The 19,206-nt window shown below is 50.7% G+C and overlaps 2 protein-coding genes across 2 annotated transcripts; both read right to left on the bottom strand.

Annotated features, from left to right (window-relative positions):
• Positions 1-5,437: 5,437 nt before the first annotated feature.
• On the bottom strand, positions 5,438-8,891 carry LOC141476254 (keratin, type II cytoskeletal 75-like). The gene is made up of 7 exons (XM_074164893.1): positions 8,271-8,891; positions 7,388-7,602; positions 7,127-7,187; positions 6,789-6,884; positions 6,444-6,608; positions 5,854-5,985; positions 5,438-5,656 (listed from the first exon to the last, which is right to left on the bottom strand). Exons 1-7 carry the CDS (start codon positions 8,889-8,891, stop codon positions 5,438-5,440), a joined length of 1,509 nt encoding a protein of 502 aa, XP_074020994.1.
• A 5,327-nt stretch (positions 8,892-14,218) lies between these two features.
• Positions 14,219-18,573, bottom strand: LOC141476223 (keratin, type II cytoskeletal 4-like). The gene is made up of 9 exons (XM_074164837.1): positions 18,022-18,573; positions 17,207-17,424; positions 16,169-16,229; positions 15,892-15,987; positions 15,619-15,783; positions 15,309-15,434; positions 14,867-15,087; positions 14,602-14,636; positions 14,219-14,490 (listed from the first exon to the last, which is right to left on the bottom strand). Exons 1-9 carry the CDS (start codon positions 18,571-18,573, stop codon positions 14,219-14,221), a joined length of 1,746 nt encoding a protein of 581 aa, XP_074020938.1.
• Positions 18,574-19,206: the final 633 nt, after the last annotated feature.

A 19,206-nucleotide genomic window follows, 5' to 3' on the forward strand; every position in this document is an offset into this window, starting at 1 on the left:
GGTTGTTTCTTCTAAGTTGAGTCAAAAAATCAAGAAGAGCAGAAGAACCCAACGGAGCTGTGGTGCTGAGGAACGAATGCCGAGAGAAGTCTGCAGCCTTCTCTGGGTCCACAGCTCCAGGGACTGCCTTTTATCCGCTTCTGGAGGTGGGCTGGGACGGCCTGGGTGTGAAGGTGGAAGCCAATTTAACATTTTCATCAGCATGGTGTTGTTGACAGATTCCCAGTTGAGCTTTGCCATATTTGGGCCTGCCCAGAAACACACCCTGCAATAGAAGAGTGAATAAAAGAACAAGAACATCGGAACAGGTCTCAGTGACTAAGTGGACTCTCATATCTTTATGACATCTTGGAGATCAACTTTTACAATAATGCCCTTTTCTGCAGCCCCTCATTGGATTTCCAGCCTTCGTGGTTCACAATTAATTAGTTAATTAATTAAGGGTTACCAATAATTCCAGATACAGATCTTTCCAGTCAAAGCTCCACTTAAAGGAGCTGTTTTGATGACATCCCAGCTATAATTCCAGCTTTCACAATTCCTTAAACACACCCTAAATCCCCTTTTTATATGTAAAATTGCCTTTGGCATTTCAGAAGAAGTTTCCCAATCTTGAAGGAGAACTCATCACACCAAAGTTTGAAGAGACTCAGCACATTCTCTGCTAGAAAGGAGTTACATCTCCTTGAAGTGCACGTGGTGTCACCTTGGATGGGAGTGTCTTCTCCCCGTGGATTAAAATTCCCTCCAACCGTGTCTTCCCAAGTCTGTGACAACCAACCAGGACCTTGGATGATGCTGGAGCGGAGTGAAGGAGACAACTTGAATCATTGATCTCCTTCTCTGTGCTCTTCGGAGGGCGATGGGGAATGACGACCCGTGGAGGAACGGAGGGACACGTTGGGCAGCCACTTTGGTGACGATGGTTGGGGACAGACAGACAAGCACCATAGAAGTGGAAGGACAGATGGACAGTTCAAGGTGGTGAGGGACTCTACTGCTCAGGTGAATGTTGCTGATCTCTCTTACCTGGTTCTCTCCAAAGATGAGACAACTGACATGGAAAAGCTTGTTGAGAAATGGAGCTCTTCCAACTCCTAAGGCATAGTATATCCTCTTAATTTCAAATATTCTGTTGGGAAAGTAACCTATTTTAGAAGTGTATTCGATAGGATGTCTCTGAAATAAAGAAGCCCATTGTTGGATTGCATGTAAACGACATTTTAAATAATTAATTATGATAGAAACCATGATAGTAAATATACAATTATACTGATGTTCAGTGTGCTGAAGAAGCTGGATTTTAGGTGCTGGAAACTGAGGTCTGTAAATACTATTTAAAAGGCATTCCAAAGGTATTATCAGTCTGGATGCTATCAGTCAAATATATGGCTAAGTTAATGAGTGAAATACACAATGACTTTTCACATTTTTGGTGGATAACAGCACAAAAAATCAGAAAGTGACAGAGAAAATATAGATCACAACCCTTCAAAAGATTTAAAACAATAATGAACAGGTTATTCAAAAGATCTAAGCATGAACATACACATTCATAAGGAATTTTCACAGTCACCCATAAGACTTGTGCAACTAAATGTTGGTTGAAAGTATCACTAGGTGGCTGGGCCGGCAGCCACGGGCACTTCAGAGCCTTTGAAAAACCAGCCCAGAAAATCGCTTTCAAAAGCCACCGTAGGAATCAGAAATTAAAAAGCCGTTGACTGTCACCAAGACGGAGGCTGCTTGAGACCACAGTGTCTTCACAGGGCGGGACGTGAGGGAGTGGAGAACATTACCCTTGAGGGACTCAAGGGGCAGTTGGACAACGGTTATCCCACCCTTGAGAGATCCAAGGGACAGTCGGACAAGGGTTACCCCACCCTTGAGAGACTCAACTAACAGTTGGCCAATGGTTGTCCTACCCTTGAGGGACTCAAGTCATGGTTGGCCAAGAGTTATCCAGATGTGTGTGTCCCTGGCCACTGCAACAAGTTGCAGCTGGAGAATGGGCAGCCTTCCCTACAGCAGGGACTGGACACCTTTCCTTTCCAAAGCAGCTTGGATGAACAGAGTCGTAGCTCTCCGTTGTTATCTCCAAGACCGAGAGTTAAGTCCTCCAGACCATCCCACAGACCAGTGCAGCAACTCCTGATGAGCAGTCCCAGGGAGGTACAGGGTAGCTCAGTTTTTAGGTAGAGAAAACAAGTTATCCCTTCTCATGACCTCCCTCCAGGTTGCCAAACGCACGGTAGCTCCCTTTCCCAGTAGGCAGCAGGACTTGGTTGTACCATCCCACATGGCGGCTCCACCATGAGGGGGAAGGTCTGTTAAGTCAGCTGAATGCCTGGCTGCTGACCACACTCAGCACATGCAGATAAGATTGAGTCACTCTGTTGTCTTCAGACCAGATGTGGAGATTATACCAAAGCTGGAGTCACTTCAGCCTCCTCCAGGTAAGACTCGATACCAAGCCTGAGCTCCAGCTGCTCCCGCTCGTGTCTTACACAAGGAGTTGTGCGCTGGAAAATCATCCACACCGGGCAAAGTGTACACTCTGCAGAAAACAGATCAGAGACCAAGCCAGGCTGCAGCTTCGGATCTCACACAGCACAGAGGTTCTGGCAGCACAGAGGGGGATGTCGCAATGACTCCTCACAACGATGCCTATAACGCCGTATTTCAGAATTTAAAGCTGAGTAGAAATGTAATGCTAAGATTAAGAACCAAAACAGGTGACTCTTGCCCCAAACCCAACCTCAAAGTGCTCTTGGCACAGCCCCAGCTTCTCAGAGGCATCACCTTCTCATCGTCTTCACTTTCGGCCAAACCCCAGCCACGTTCCCTGAGCTGTAACCATTCCCCACCGCCTCACCTAGACCTCTTCCCAGGTCTGCAGCTTCCTGACCTGCTACGGGGACACAAGCCGCTCACAGTGGGTTGTTGTGGGACTCCTGAACCACCACTGAAAGCCATTTCTGTCTCTTTGATCTCTTCTTGTGGTGGAGGAACTGAAGCACAGATCAAACACACCAACATTCTTCTCCCATCCCTCCTCCTTGAGCCAGACCAAAGCTCTCCCACTTGCTCTCTCTCCAAAGAGGAGACACTGGGGGGGGTCTTGTCTGGCTTTTCAAGGGAGCTGATGGCTACCTGAGCCCATGAATTTGGGATGAATTGTGCCTTCCCAGCTCTTCATGTTCCCACTGCTGGTCAGTGGAGGGGAGGATGAGTTAGTGGTTCTCAAGCCCTCCTGGTGCCCAGAGGGTGCCGAGCTGTGCAACCTGCCTGGCCACGGCCCACTGGTGCACCAGAGGAGAGGTGCTTGGCCAACGTCCATGTCCATGCCTACAGGCAGCTGTAGACCTGCCCTCCCGCCTCGGCCCACAAGACCACTGCCATCTTCTTCCCCTAACACATACACAATTCTACGAGACTAGGAATCTCATGAGAGGGTGCTTAATTGCGGGTACAAGGGCTGAGCCATGAATTTCAGGACAGAGCTCCTGCCTCATCTGAATTGCTCCTTGTGTGAACAAAGCATCCAGAACCCCACCAGTCTTGGTACGGGCTTGGGCTTTCAGGCACTGAGAGTCAGGAGGCACCGCGCAGGCTTGGACGCTTGCCTGGCTCCGTTCCCACACCTATTCTGTTCCCTCAAAATACAGTCATGACGCTTTGAAGGGAAGAACAACCCACACATTCCCACCAACTTGCTTCCCGAACAGCTAAAGCCACCTTGCCTAGAAGTGGCCTCCAAAGCAAGGACACAAAGACATAATGAATGTTCTCTGCAATTTATTGAGAATGGCAACATCCTGAGGAAGGAGGGTAAACACACACAGAAGAGGAACGGAGGTGGGGGCAGTACATCTCGTTCCATGTCACAGGAGGCCTGGCACTGATGAGCAAGCTTTGTTCTCCTTAGGAAAAGTCCACGTGTGCCTGAGGTGTTACCAGGTGTGATGGAGAACAAGGACAAGGGGAACTGGAAGCCACTGCTCCAGAGGGAGCCACTGCTTCCGGAACACCTGGGGCTGCCCAGATGCTCCACCCTGGGGCAGTTAATCCTTCTGGCAACCAGCCGAGAAGATGCTCCACCACTGGCTCTGCCAAGGGAGGAGTCCCACTTGTCCCACACCTACCCTGGCCCCGAAGGCTAGTGAATGGAAGCAGCAGGATGTACCACATGCAGAAGCACCCCAAGGATACGGCCATTGAGGAAGGGACATGAGAACAGCGGAAGAGAGAGGAGTTTTATACACATTTGCCACGAGGCAGCCAGAAATGTACAACACAGCAAGAGAGGCAGAGCCTTTCCCTCCTGTAAATCAGCTCTTCGTGCCGGGAATCCACGGGGGAGACTTGGGCTTGGGGCTAAGGAGCAGCTCTCCAGGGCTGCTAATGGCACATGGCACTGCCTTGTCTCCCTCAATGGGACCAAGCCAGGTGGATGAGCTGGTGCGTGGTGGGCCATGAGGGACACAGTTTGTTTTGTTGCCAGAGGCTGGAGCTGGGTTTCAGGAGGCTGGGCTGCTGCCGGGAGAAGAGAGGAGATGCTTCTTTCTGTTTTCAATGTGGCTTTGGGGCTCAGAACCTCACTCCTGAAGACTTGACGGAGGTGGTCGTGACACATCTCCGTACGGAGGACGATCCCCCACCGGAGCTGAAGTTGCCACCTCCGGAGCCGCACATCCTTCCACTTCCAGAAGAGAAGCCACCGCCGTACATTCCTCCTCCCATGCTTCCAGCTCCAAAGCCACCTCCTACTCCACAAACACCTCCTCCCATTCCTCCTCCCATGCCGCTGCCACCTCCGAAACCTCCTCCCATGCCGCTGCCGCCTCCAAAGCCTCCTCCCATGCTTCCTCTTCCTCCAGAGATAGTGGTCCTGCCTACCACAGCTGGAAGAGAAGCACAGGTTACATACACATTGCTCACCGGCAGGCTGTAGCCACAAAAAAAACATGGTCTTTTGCTGTTTCTGAAGGAAACAGATGCAGATACTTACAGACATTGACGTTGGACATGCCATCGTTGCACAGCCTGCAAAGGGAAATTGGCAAATTTTAATTACCCAACAAAAAAAGACTTCTTAAAAACCGAGAACTACATGTTCCGTATCAAACCGTTTTCCTCTTTCACCCTCATTAGCAACTTGGGCACCAGTAAAGTATTTAAGGAGGGGAGGCATTGACAATTCCTCTTTACAATGAGTTTCTTCCAGACTTTGGGTTCAGTAAGATGTTTGCACATAACAGGAATGACATGGGGTACGCCAATTATCAGCGTTGACCACCCAAAACATCACCCAGAGACCCAACACCCATCGCGACCCATTCGAACCAAAAGAGTTGAGTTGAGATTGCACTCAACACCAAAACTCAAGTTGTCCAGCCCGGATCACAACATCCCTCTAAAATCAAAGGCCAAGGGTTTACCTGTTCTCCTCTCCCTCCAGCAACTTCCTGTACATGGCGATCTCAACGTCCAGGGCAATCTTGATGTTCAGAAGCTCCTGGTACTCCTTCAGCAAGCGAGCCAGCTCCTCCTTGTCTTTGCTCAGGGCACATTCCAGCTCTTCCAGTTTCACCCTGGCATCCTTGAGGGCCATCTCACCGCGCTCCTCAGCTTCAGCAATTGCTGCCTGCAGCTGCTGGTTCTGAGGAAGAAAAAAGGGCAATTTTCAGATCCCATCTGGTCACTTCGGATCAGCCCTCAACCCCCAAGTGGAGGAGTCAAGGTTAAAGAAAGAGTAACATTTACATTTAGTAAACCGGGGGGGGGTTGAAGCAACCGTTTCTGCCCCACACACCGTCATTTGTGATCCAACCTGATGAGACACCACCCAACCCCTACCTGCTTCTTCACGTTCTCAATCTCAGCCCGCAGCCTCTGGACGTTGCGGCTCAACTCTTGGATCTCGATCTTGGTGTTGCGCAGGTTGTCCCCGTGCCTTCCAGCAGTGGTCTGCAGCTGCTCATACTGAGGGCACCAAGACAAAGCCACCCATCAGTGACACATTCGTGATGCCCAGACAAGGTTTGCCAACAGTTTCACAGCTCACGTGCTGCTACAAACCCTCATCATGTTGGTCATGGATGCCCAGCTCAATGTAAAAGAGGGGTCTGAGACTCAACTATTGGTTTTGAACTTTGAGGTAGGTCTTAGTGACACTAATTAACATCCCTTCACTTCTGAAAAGCTACTTTGGGCAGGTGTTTTCTAGTTAAAGTACATTTTTGGCCATGTTTATTGAGACAGTTGTACCATGCACCAACATGAGATTCTGGGCACCTTGAAAACAGGAAGTCACATCCTTCAAAAGCCACAAAAGTCCTCTTGGGACTTCCTTGCACAGGCTCCAGCACCGTTAGCTTAAGGAGATGTCTCATTTGATCGCAAATTTTCTACCCAGGCTCCTTAATTGCTTCCCAACTCACCTGGCTCTGGTACCAAGCCTCAGCTTCAGCTCTGCTGCTCTGAGCGATCTGCTCATACTGGCGCCTGACCTCCTCGATGATGCTGTCCAGATCCAGGTGCCGGTTGTTGTCCATAGACACCACCACAGAGAGGTCCCGGCTGATCGTCTGCATCTGAGCCAGTTCCTACAACCAAGACAGGAGTGAACCTGACCATCTGAGGAGGGGAGAAAGGAGCTGAGACTCCAACCAGCCTCCCCACACCACATCCACATGGGCACCCAGGGCAACCTCAGTGTTCTCAGTCACCACAGGCCTCATTGCAACTCCAGCCAACTCTATCCCAGAGGAAGGGAGAGCTCTTACCTCCTCATAGATGCACCTCAGGAAGTTGATTTGGTCGGTCAGAGCTCCCACCTTGGCCTCCAACTCTACTTTAGTCATGTAGGCACAGTCCACATCCTGCAGGAAAGATCACAGGGAATACTTTCATTTCCTCTTGGAAATTATCCATGGAAATTACAGTCTATACGGAGGGTAACAGCCATGATGGAGTTATTCATTTTTGCAAATTAAAAACAAAGGACTTCAAATATCAGCCCACGGATTCCATTATCCCTCCTAATTTCCATTCAAGAGGGAGTCCCCTCAAAGCCCAGATACAGCCTGATACTCAAGCCATTATTTCACAGAGCGTGACTCACCTTCTTGAGCACCACAAATTCGTTCTCAGCAGTTGTGCGCCTGTTGATCTCTTCCTCATACCTATGGAAAGTAAAAGTACAAGCTGAGCTTCCTGAATTTTCCTGCCTACGGCCACACTAAACAAACTAAAAGGGGAAAAAAAAATACAGAATTAAATATTTAGACTGAAAAAGCGATGTCCGCAACTGAAAAAACATGTGCGTGAAGAAAAATGACTACGAAGCTGCTTGAGCTGCTCTCCGGGTTAGACTCTCACTTACTTGGTTTTGAACTCCTCCACGTATTGCTGCATGTTCTGCAGTTCCGACTCCAGCTGACCCCTCTGCCCCAAGACGGCGTCCAGCTGCCTCCTCAGGTTCTGAATGTAGTTTTCAAAGATGACGTCAAGGTTCTTCCTTGGCCCCGAAGGCCCTTGCTGTTGGAGGAGCTCCCACTTGGTGGAGAGGACTTTGTTCTGCTGCTCCAGGAAGCGGACCTGAAAGCCAACACATGGAGGATCCACCATCACATGGGTAACAGCAGCAGAAGCCAAGACACCCCTTTCATCACGTAAAAAAGGGTGTCAATTCTCATTTGCAGGACGATGCAGGAACCAATTAACTTTTTGTTAAAAATTTCTCTTGTTTCCTAAACTGCAAGATCGGGAAAAGGAGGAAATGTCTAAGACGTATTCAAGTCAAAGGAGCTTTCAAATGTAGGACCAGCTCCAAGTAGATTCCCATCACAGGTAATGTGGAAATCTTAGATTTCTAGTCTAGATTTAAAAGCCTGGATATTTGAAAACAAAGAGAAAAAAAATTTATATATATTAATGAATACTTCAATGGGAGGGTATTTGGAAAGAGAACGGCACAGGAGGGACAATTTGTGCCCAAAACCTGCGGGTGTTTGGAGGTGTTGAGCCTGCTGCAAGAGTAACCCATGAGATGAGCCTGGTGCAACAGGCTGGAGTCAAGCCCTGGAGACAGAGCTTTGATCTCGTCGGGAAGAGAGATTCTCATCTCTTCCCCAGCAGTACTTAATGAAAAGTCTCCGCTCAAGCTCCTCAGCCTGACGCTACCTAGCTCAAAAAGGACATTTCTGCAGAACTTGAAAGTTCCTCCCAAATTTGACCCTTAACTGGACCCGATCCCACCCTCTCACCTTGTCGATGAAAGAGGCAAATTGATTGTTAAGTGTCTTGATCTGTTCCTTCTCCTGGTTTTTGACTTGCTGGATCTGGGGATCAATCTCGACATGGACTGGCTGTAGGAGGGCTGTGTCAACATGCACTGGCTGGATTCCGGGGCCACCTCTACCGGGGCCACCAAAGCCTGCCATGCCAAAGCCTGGGCCACCAAAGCCGCCCATTCCTCCGCCACCCATTCCTCCACCGTAACCACCCATTCCTCCACCATAACCACCCATTCCTCCACCACTCATTCCTCCAAAGCCACACATTCCTCCTCCACCCATTCCTCCACCAAAGCTGCCCATTCCTCCTCCGTAGCCTCCACCAAAGCCACCCATTCTGCCTCCGTAGCCTCCACCTCCGTAACATCCACCCATGGAAATCCTTCCACTACCACCCATGTTGTGGAGGCTCTTGCTGGTAAAACCTCCACAACGTCCACCACCTCCAAATCCCCTGGACATAGAGAATGAGCTGTAGCTGCTCCTGCTTCTGCCGCCACCTCCTCCAAATCCACCACCGATGGCAGAGCAAGAGCTGTAGCCCCTTCTACTCCCGCCTCCAAAGCTTCTGCAGACAGACTGCCGAGACATGGTTGTTTCTTCTAAGCCGAGTCAAAAAATTGAGAAGGTGAAAAGATGAGGAAGACGGATGGAGCTGTGGGGTGAGGAGGTGAGTGCAGCAAGAAGGGAAGTGAGTCCCTCTGACTGGAGGGCAGAGGATGCTCCCTTTTATCTGCTCCTGGAGGTGGGCAGGGTTTGCATGGGCGTGAAGGAGGAGACAGCTACTGTCTTCATCAGCGTGGCGTGGTTTACAGATTTTCATCTTCAATTTGCCAAACATTGACCCTACCCAGAAACACACCCTTATAATGCAGGAGAAAATTAAAAAAAAAAGATACAACTGTCTCTCCCCAATGGTAGCGCTCAATGACTAAGAAGCCTTCTGCTTTTGTGGTGATCGTAACAGTCTCCCTCGGATACACCAGTCCTTGTTGTTCCACCTTTCATCCGCTGCGGTTTTTTCCCTGCTTGTATTTATCTCTATTTTCATCTCTTGCTCCAAAGCCCCATGGCAGGCAAGTGTTGCCCTTGATGCCAAGTTGTAGCACGGCTTTCACAATTCCCAAAACACACCTATGTTACACCCTTCATCTTCTTTTTACATGGAAAATTGCCTTTGGCTTGGAGAAGTAGTTTCTCAATCCGGAGCCAGGGCTCAGCAAATTGCATTTTGATGAGGCTCCGCGTCTTTTCGATAAATAAAACCTTACCAGAAACGAGAGACAGGAGCCATGGTTGGCACTGGAAATTCATTTATTGTTGGATCAAACTCTTACTGAAAGTGAGTCCTGGGGCCTTCGTGCCAAGACAGTCTCAGCACTGGTGAAGAAATGTCAGGAGTATCACAGATGGGAGATCTCTGTAGGATTTTTTGAAGGTTTCAAGACCTTCACGTGGTCTTGAAACCTTCAGAAAATCCTACAGGGATTCAAGACCTTCACGTGGCCTTGAAAACAGAGAAGACACCGGGAAGCCAGCTGCTGGGACAGACAGACGGATGGAGGGCTCTGAGGATCCACAGGGAGAAGGCAGCACGCAAAATCCCGCTGCCCACATAATAAACCCTGCACCTATTTAAATGCAATTAGCTCGGCAGAGGATGCTGGAGGATGCTCAGCTCGTTTGTGGAGACACATAGACATGAGGAGAAGAGAGGGCACAATCACTTTCACTGGAGGAAGTGCGTGTTTTCCAGCTGCCAGGCTCATTTCAGTGTTTGTATTCAAATATATCTTTGGCAGAGGTAGACGCTTGGAAGCTGTGTTGAGCCCTCCTTCAAGAAGAGGGGTAGGTGTCCCTTTTAAGCATATTTGGGAGAAGTGACCAGGTTTTAGGAAGGCAGAAGGTTATCCAAATACACTGGATTTGGTGCCACACTGGGAAAGGATTAATTTATGAGTTAAATGTGCAATAGTAACCCTATGACCCATCACGCCTTCATCCCTTTGTCTTGCAGGAGCCTGTTTATCAAATAACAATTACTGCCTCGTTTTAATGGGGTTTTTATTGAGAAAATCCCCTTTTTTCTTTTCATTAGTTTTCAACTTTTTAAAGCCACCTAAGAACTTCTGAAGCCCAAAACCCTTTACGAGTGCTGAGGCAGCTAACAGTGCTGGTAGCCGCCTAACGAGGTGCTCAGACGTTCCCACAGGACACAGGCAATTAAGTGCTTCTTGAAAATCCACACTGGCAACTCCTGGTGTCTTCAGATGTTTAAATACCTCTAAAAATATTGCCCAGACACCTATTTCCCAAAGCACCTAGGAACCCGGACAGTGGCATAACGCGCAGCTCAACTGGCATTTCCACTGAAAACCCTGGCTGTCCCTGCCCCTCCTGCTGGTCCCACTTCCTTCCCCAGCCCCACCGGGGGCTCCTGAGCACGGGGGGAAATGGAGCAGGGGACAGATAGGGCTAAAAAATATATATAATGACAACAAGTCACCGTGAGACCCAAGGGGTGGGGAGGACGGGGGGTTTGGTGGTTGTAGAGATGGTTTATAGACAATAAATAGGTGGTCTGAGGAGGTTCCGGGGGGCTTGGTGGTCTTCAGCCTTCTTGGTGGTCTTTGTCTCCTTGTCCTGGTTTGAGACCCAAACCAGGACACTCCGAAATGCCACAGTTGGGACAACTACCTGCCCAGCCTTGGGGGATTTGAAGAACAACCTCAACCATCACCACAACCATCAGCCAAAGGGCTCAACAACCATCTCAGCCCCTCTTGGGGCGATGGCCAACGTCATCTCCCATCTCCAGGAGGGACAAATCCCCGGCAAGAATGGGCTGTGAGCACACTCCGTTTCTGATTTATCAGTCAAACACATTCTCCAGCGCAGGGTTCGGGGGGGCTGTGGGTTTGTAGCTGCTGTAGATACCTTCACATCTATCCACATGGACAGGCACCTTCCCTTGCCACCCTCCACAGTACCATGATGCACTTACATTTTTCTGGGTTGTTTTTTTGTTGGTTTGTTGGTTTGGTTTTTTTAAAACTTTTTTTCTGTGGGGCGGGACGAGGCAATCAGAAAGTTTTCAGGTTCCCAGCCATGGCGGGAGGAGGTGCATGAAGGCTGGAGTCCCCAGCACCCCGTGTTTGGATCCAGTGCCGGGGTTGAGTCACGGCCCCGTCGCCAGCCAAGTTTAGGAAATCCAGCCGGGATTTGGATATCGACACCATCTCCCGGCTCCAACGCAATCAGCGGCTTTAGACTGCGAGGAGCTCAAACAACATCCTTGTACCCAAAGCCCTGGGGAAGGAAAATGAGCTTTAAAGGTCCCTTCCAGCCCGAACTACTCCATTATTCTATGATTCTATGAAAATAAATGGGCAGAAATATGGGAAAAGCTGCTCAAGCCTTGAATAGTTGGAGAAAAAGGCAAATACTTGGAGGAGAAGGTGAATACTTGGAGGAAAAGGCTCATTTCAGCAGCAATGCTTTCAGCCGACCTGCACTGAGCTTCTTCCACCACAGAAAGAGAGAAATTAGGGGGGGAGGGAAGCAAAGCAGAGCATTTAATTCCCACACTTTGCATAAAACACTCGACATCTAAGCGTTCCCGCTCTGCTTTAGAAGGAACTTTTGAAAGGGGGAGGAAATCATGATGCAATTAAACAAAATTATTTCGGAGCACGTAAAATGCTTTTCCCTCCTCCAGCAAAAGGCAGAAATTATGTCACATCTGGGTCCAGCCCAGCAGAATTCTCCCCTAATTGCTGGTGCAATCATAGCAACAAAAGGCGAGGGCTTTTTGGTGTCTGTTTGTCTTCGCTACGGCTTTTGTCCTCATCCAGAAGCCTTTTGTCTCCTCGTCTCGTCACCCATGTCAGGAGTCATTCGCTGGAGGCAAGTTTACACAGAGGCCGCTGGATTGGGGTGACTCCTGGGGAAGGTGATGTCTTTTCATTCAACGCCCGTCTCAGGTCATTTTACGACTCACGGGAATATTTCAGCCTTGCCCAAAACCATCTCCCTGTCCAAGTAGTGACACGCCTTCGCTGGCAGCGCGGTGACATTCCGCGGTGGCTGGTAGGTTTATGTCTCCGGCACTTACGAACAGGGAACGGGGCATGGGATAAATGAAGTGACTCATGGCGATGGCAGAGCAGGTCTGCGGTTGACCAGGGACGTGATTCAAGGTCTCCTGAGCCAGAGGTCAAACCACAGTGGGAGTTTTTGTCTCTAAATTCACAGGTCATCAAAAATATCCTACTTTTGTGGAGAGGTGGGGCTTGATGTGGAGGTTGGGATCTTGCTCTTCCCATGTTCTCAGTCACCTTTTGGAGACACCTTGAAAGCAACCCATGCATCCCTGGCCACGGATCGACTGTAGGGGTGGCTCCAGCATGGTGGACGCTGAGGAATTAGCTCTGAATTAGTTGGAGGGGAGATGATCACCCTTCCCTCTTCCACACCGTCCCTCAGAGGATGCTCCAGAAGCACTTAGGGCTGTGCAGTGTCTTTGCTGTGACAGCACCAGCAGCATCGGGACCACCTTGGAGGACAGGGAAGCTCTGGTGTAGGCTGGTGGTGTGCTCGGAGACTGTGGTCAGAGGTGGGCTGGCCAGGGGATGTCCCAAGTTGGCCAACACAAGCAAGGAAAGGGCTTAGGAAGAGAAAGGGGAAGAGAATGGTCTCCCAACATCAACTGAGTCCCCAAGTCTGCTCTGCTCCAAGGGGGCGACCTGCCTTGGTCACCCCAGGACCCCCAGCAGAAGGACAAAGGAGAACGTCCAGGTTCAACCCAGCTGCCTCCTTCCCTCCAGCCGTGCTGCCAGGAACGAGCTGGTTCCCACGGGTGTCATTCAGGAACACCCCGTTTCCAGCAGGACCAGACCATCCCACGGAGCCTGACCCACCCCAGCCACCCCACCCCTGCCCGACCCTCCTTCACCCACCACCCCCCAAACTCACAAACTTCCCATATTTTTAGAGAGAGAAGGGTGAGAAGGAGGAAAGACCGAGCTACATGTGGGCTTTGGTTCCTTTAAATGTGAACTTCAAAGGGCAGGAGAAAGTCAGGAACCACTTTCAGGTCTCAGCAGAAGCCGAGTCTTGTTGCAACACGAAACTCTTCGGGTTCAGAGAGAAAAACCACACGAGTTTTACTGCCTCTAGTGTTTATTGGGGTACGCCACACGCCAAAGGAGAAAGGCTTAAGCAAACAAGCACAAGTGTTCCCATGATCACAATGAGGGGAAAAAATAAACAAAACAAACAAAAAAAAAACCAAATAAACAAGGTAAACCCTGAGCAAAACTTAAACATTTTACAACAGCTTCTAAAGAACGCAGGTGGAAACGCCGGTATCTCGCTTAGGAGGAAAAAAAAAAAACCCCAACCCAACCAGCAAACAAACTGCAGGGGGGTAAGAAATGTCTTCAGCCGGGAGGAGTCACCATTAGGAAATCCTCCTTTGGGAGTTTGTGCCCCGGCTGATGAGTAGCACCCATTAAAATTGCCCCACCTCTGGATGTGGCAGGGGATGGCGAAAGAAGCCGCGCAGGGACCCGTCCCCTCCGCCCCGGGGCTTTTCTTTCCACGGGATGGGGCAGGTCCTGCCCCCAAAGGGGTCCCCCGCACCCCGATGGCCACCAGCTCGGCAGTGTCTCCTGGGGAGCGCTTGGGGCAGCTGATCTCACACGTCGATGAGAATCTCAGTCATTGGCTGGTGAATAAAGCTGGGTTTTGGTTTTCTCTGCAGTTTCTGACAGATGGGATGGCGGAGGTTTGAGATGAAGTAGGTGGTGGCCACCTTGGCAAGTAAAGGTGAGGGGCGGGGGTGGTGATGGTCATCATGGAGTTTGCTTCCTTTCTCCTTTAGGTGCCAGGGAGGGGTGACAGGGTGGCCGGTGTGCCTAGAACCTCCGGTTGCTGGCGTTCTTCAGGATGCTGCCAGACCCCACCACCACAGAGTTGCACCCTCCAGAGCCGAATCCCCCCCCAGAACCGAATCCTGCCCCGGAGCCGAATCCGCCCCCTCCTAAGCTGTAGCAGACGCCAGCACCGCCGGTGTTACAGCTGCCTCTCCCACTTCCAACTCCAAATCCCATTCCTCCTCCTCCTCCTCCAAGGCACATTCCGCTGCTGTATCCACCTCCAGCAGAGCTGCTACCGCCTCCCACCACGGCTGCGGAGAGGAACAGAAGGTTTGAGGTTACCTCTGATGCCACCATAAAGCTTTGGAGCATCAGTCCCAGCCCACCATGCCCCCACCCCAGGATTGGGGAATGCTACTCACAGATGCTCACAGAGCTCTGACACTCTCCAGACATCCTGCAAGGGAAAAGAGATGGATCATCAGCTCCAGCCCGAGCACCTGGACTGGTCCAGCTCCATGAAGCCAGGCTTGGTCCATCAGACCATGGGCATAAAAGCAGCCATGGGACCATAGTCCGTATCTAATGGCAATATCATGGATATTTTAATGGAGGAGATGTGATGTGCCACATTCCTCCTGTTGACTTAGCAGGATGTAATCAAGCTCTTGCTGATTCCTCACCCACCTGCACTCTTCTCCCTCCAGCAGCTTCCTGTAGGTCGCGATCTCGATGTCCAGGGCCAGCTTGACGTTCATCAGCTCCTGGTACTCGCGGAGCTGCCGGGCCATGTCCTGCTTGGCCTTCTGCAGGGCAGTCTCCAGGTCAGTCAGCTTGGTCCTGGCATCCTTGAGGGCCACCTCCCCCCGCTCCTCGGCATCCGCGATGGAGCTCTGCAGAGTTTCACACTGGAGGACAAGAGGTGGACACGATGAGCGGGGCAGGGGCAGATGGAGCCATGATCCCACATGGCTTGGGCTCAGCTATTCACAACCGCCGCGGGTTCCCTCCCACTTGCAACGACTGTTCCCAGAATGTTTGCTTTTGGGGAAGCTCTGAAGGGCATAACCAAGAGCTCACACCCATTTCTCAAAAAAAAAAAAAAAGAAAAAACAAAAGCAGCACCTACCTGTTTCTTCACGCTCTCGATCTCACCCCGTATCCTCTGGATCATGCGGTTGAGCTCGGAAATCTCAGCCTTTGTGTCCTTAAGGCTGTCTCCGTGCTTGCCGGCGGTGGCCTGCAGCTCTTCATACTGGGAGGCAGAAGTGAGAGGAGCACGTTAGGTCCACCATGAGCGGCTCCTCACGATAGCTCTCCGCACCCGTGCAAGCCAAGGTGAGCTCCAGTCTGGCCACAACAAAGCCAGCAATATCCCAGGTCTCAGCATCCTCTGAGCCACCACCAGTGTCTCTTCCACCTCCCCAGCCATCTCTCACCTTGTATTGGTACCAGGACTCGGCCTCCACCCGGCTCCTGTTGGCAATCTCCTCGTATTGGGCTTTGACCTCGGCGATGATGCTGTCCAGGTCCAGGCTTCGGTTATTGTCCATGGAGAGGACCACAGAGGTGTCGGAAACGGTCTTCTGCATCTGAGCCAGCTCCTGAAATTCACGCCAGATCTGGCTTTAGCCCCACCATGATTTCCTTACAGGGTCACAACCCATCTCCTCCCCAGCACCCCCACTCCGGAGGGCAGCGGGATCACTCACCGCTTCATAAAGGTACTTCAAGAAGTTAATCTCATCTGCCAGAGAATCTAATTTCGCCTGAAGCTCCACCTTGGCCATGTAGACTCCATCCACGTCCTGCAGCAGAAACGGGAGGTGAAAACCTGACGCACCCCCTTTTATCTGACATTTAACTGCATTTCCCCACAGCACCATCTGTCCAGGGGTCCTGATTTATCTCTGGCGCTAACGAGCCGGCGCTGGTGAAAGCTCCTCTGAACCGAGGATATGTGGTAAAGAGAAAAAAAAAGTACTCTACCTTCTTCAGGAGCACAAAATCGTTCTCCGCAGCTGTCCTTTTGTTTATTTCCTCTTCGTACCTGTTGGTTAGGAGGAGGGAGATTGAATCTGCTTGTTTTGGCTCCTGCTGCTGCTGGCAACGAGGCGCTGTTGGCCTCCGACTAACGAAGGCAGCGAAAAATAGACCTGCCACGAATGAGATGTATGGACAAGCCAACGGCACTTGGCCTTCTCAGACAAGCCCAATGCCTCACCCAAGAGCGCCTGCAAAGAGGAGTCCTCCCGCTGGCTACGCCGAGCCCTGGTGGCTGCAGCCACTCCAACCCCTTCAACAAGACCCAAGGGCCTTCGGGTCCTCAACGTGGGCCATTTCCAGCTCCTCACTGGGGCAGGCAATTGCTGCAGACCGTTGAGTGGTGCAGGTGTTCCCCAAAACAAACTCAATTTGCAACCTCGGTAGAGCGTGGGATCTGGTTGATCCCGATGAGTTCCGGACTCCCTTTCCCCCCATTTTTTTAACTCCTTCCATGGAAGCATTTCTCCACCCTTTTCCTGGAGGACAAATCCTTCTCCTGCTTTTCCAACTGGATAAATTAATCTAATAAATAACAATAGGAAAAGAACCTTTCTTCTTCTTGTTTTTTTACCCCACACCATCCTTCCAAAGAAAGCTCTAAGCTCCCAATCATGAAGGATTTTATAGGAAGGAATCCAGGAGGAAATCCGTGAGGAAATTATAGTAGGATTTAGCAATTAGTTCATTAAATCATAATGCCATGGATTCTTAACTGAGGAAGACAAGCAGTAGAGGATCCAGCTTTAGTGAGAAGCAGAACTCAGGCAACAATAGATATTGAGAAATACCTTGAAAAATCACCAACTGTTGTCAAGACTCAATTGGCGAAAACTTCCCCAAAACCTTTAACATTTTCTAATCGATGAAACAAGTGAAATATCACCATTTCTTATGACTCCTTGAACTTTCTGACTGTTCAAAGTCAGTTTTTCTCCCTATTTTTTCACCAACCCAACCATGGCTATGCCGAGAACGACATACTTGGTCTTGAAGTCTTCCACCATATCCTGGAAGCTCTTCAGCTCTGAGTCCAGCTGAAGCTTCTCGCTGGCGAGACCATCCAGCTGCTTCCTCAGCCCGCTGATGTAGGTCTCAAAAAAGGGGTCCAGGTTCCTGCCGCCTGTCACGGTGCTGCCCTGCTCCTGCAGGAGCTTCCACTTGGTCTCCAGGACTCGGTTCTGCTGCTCTAAGAACCGGACCTAAATGATGGCAAACGTGGGCGGAAAAAGAGTCAGACTGTTCCCAAAAGCATAGTTTTATGGATCTTTTTCCCCATATTTTTTTCCCAGTTAATGAGCTTAACCTTCCTGCCTATTCTCATCTCCAGGGAGCCATAACTCTGGGATCCCACTGGATGGGTGGGACCACAACTCTAGGATGAGCAGGCAAAGATGGGCCACCTTCTCCCTCCAATCTCCCAGCCTCTAAGCAGGAGAAACGCGGTGAACTCACAACTTTGGCATCTTCTCCTTAAAAATAGACCAAAACACCCAAAGTCCTTCAGCCCGTGGATGGACAGAGTCCATCAGCTCCTCTGAGGATGCTCTGCATGTTCATGGTCCCACAGCTTAGCACCAGCACCAAGGTCTTAAGAACCAAGGATTCTACTGCTGGGTTTCTCCATAACCTTGGGGAAGTCGCTTTTCTGGCCACCATCCCTCTGTCTACAGGGGCTCTTTGGGGTGCTCTTGGTTCTCTGGGTTGTTGGGTGGGCACCTCACAGTAACTGCAGCCCACAGGAGCTGTGGTGGGCTCAGACCTCCAGCTCCCACCCCCCGGGTTGAAGCCACTCTCACCTTGTCAATGAAGGAGGCGAATTTGTTGTTGAGCTTCTTCATCTCCTCCCGCTCCTGTGTTCGCACTTGCTGGATCTCGGGGTCGATTTCAAGGTTGAGGGGGGCCAACAGGCTCTGGTTGATGGTCACTTCCCTGATGCCACCCGGTGGGAAAGGGGGAAAGCCTTGACCTCCCATCCCACCACCAAATCCTCCACCAAAGCCACCAAAGCCACCACCGAGGCCTCCACCGAGGCCTCCACCAAAGCCTCCTCCGGCCCCACCACCATAGCAGCCACCAAATCCTGCCCCAGCACCGAAGCCATAGCCAAAGCCTCCTTGGCCACCAGCTCCAAAACCTCTGCAGACACCACCACCTCCACCAAAGCCTCCCAGAGAGGTGCTTTTACTCCCTCCCAAGGAGTAGAGGCTCCTGCTGCTGAAGCCACCGGCGTTGCCAGGTCCCCTGCATCCTCCACGGGACACGGAGCTGAACGTGACCTTGTTCCTCCCTCCGAAGCAAGCGGAGCTGGAGCTGAACCCCTTGCCAAGACCACAGGACTGGCGAGACATGGTGATGGGCAACCCTCAAGAGTCGACCCGTCAAGAGAGAAGAAGGAAGAGCTGAGTGATGCGGTGGCAGGAGGAGGTTTGGAAGCAAGAGGAGGTGAGTCCTGTGAGTGTGGTGCCTGGGTGCCCCTTTTTATGCGCTCAGGGAGTTGGCTGGGTGTCAGGGGAGTGGAGATGACTTTTTCTCTTTTGCTTCTATTCATTGTTTTAGGGCTCCCCCCCCCTCTTTGCCACCACCGTGACCTGCCTCCAAACACTCCCTGAAGAGCTAAGAAAAACAAAGCCATTGTTGATGTTGGAGGGACAACTCCAAATCAAACTCTCTCTGTCAGCTCCTGATGGGCCTTTTCTGAGCCTCTTCTGGCCATGACAAAGCACTACAAATTCCTTGATGCATTACACCCTCGAGGGAAAGCCCTGTTTTTAGCCAAATCACTCATTTTGAGCCCCATGGCAGGTGCTTGGTTCACTGAATTCCAACAAAAACTGTGGTTTCCCAATCGCAGCCTCGGATGCACTCGGGTTCAACCTCCTGCTCAGAGGAGGCTTGACTTGGGTTGCCCAAAGCTCTTTCACAACCACAGAGCATTAGCCCTTGTCAGGGCGATAAAACTAGGTTTATGTCAAATAAAGAAG

Source organism: Numenius arquata, chromosome 29, assembly GCF_964106895.1.
Source record: "Numenius arquata chromosome 29, bNumArq3.hap1.1, whole genome shotgun sequence".
Lineage (NCBI taxonomy): Eukaryota > Metazoa > Chordata > Aves > Charadriiformes > Scolopacidae > Numenius > Numenius arquata.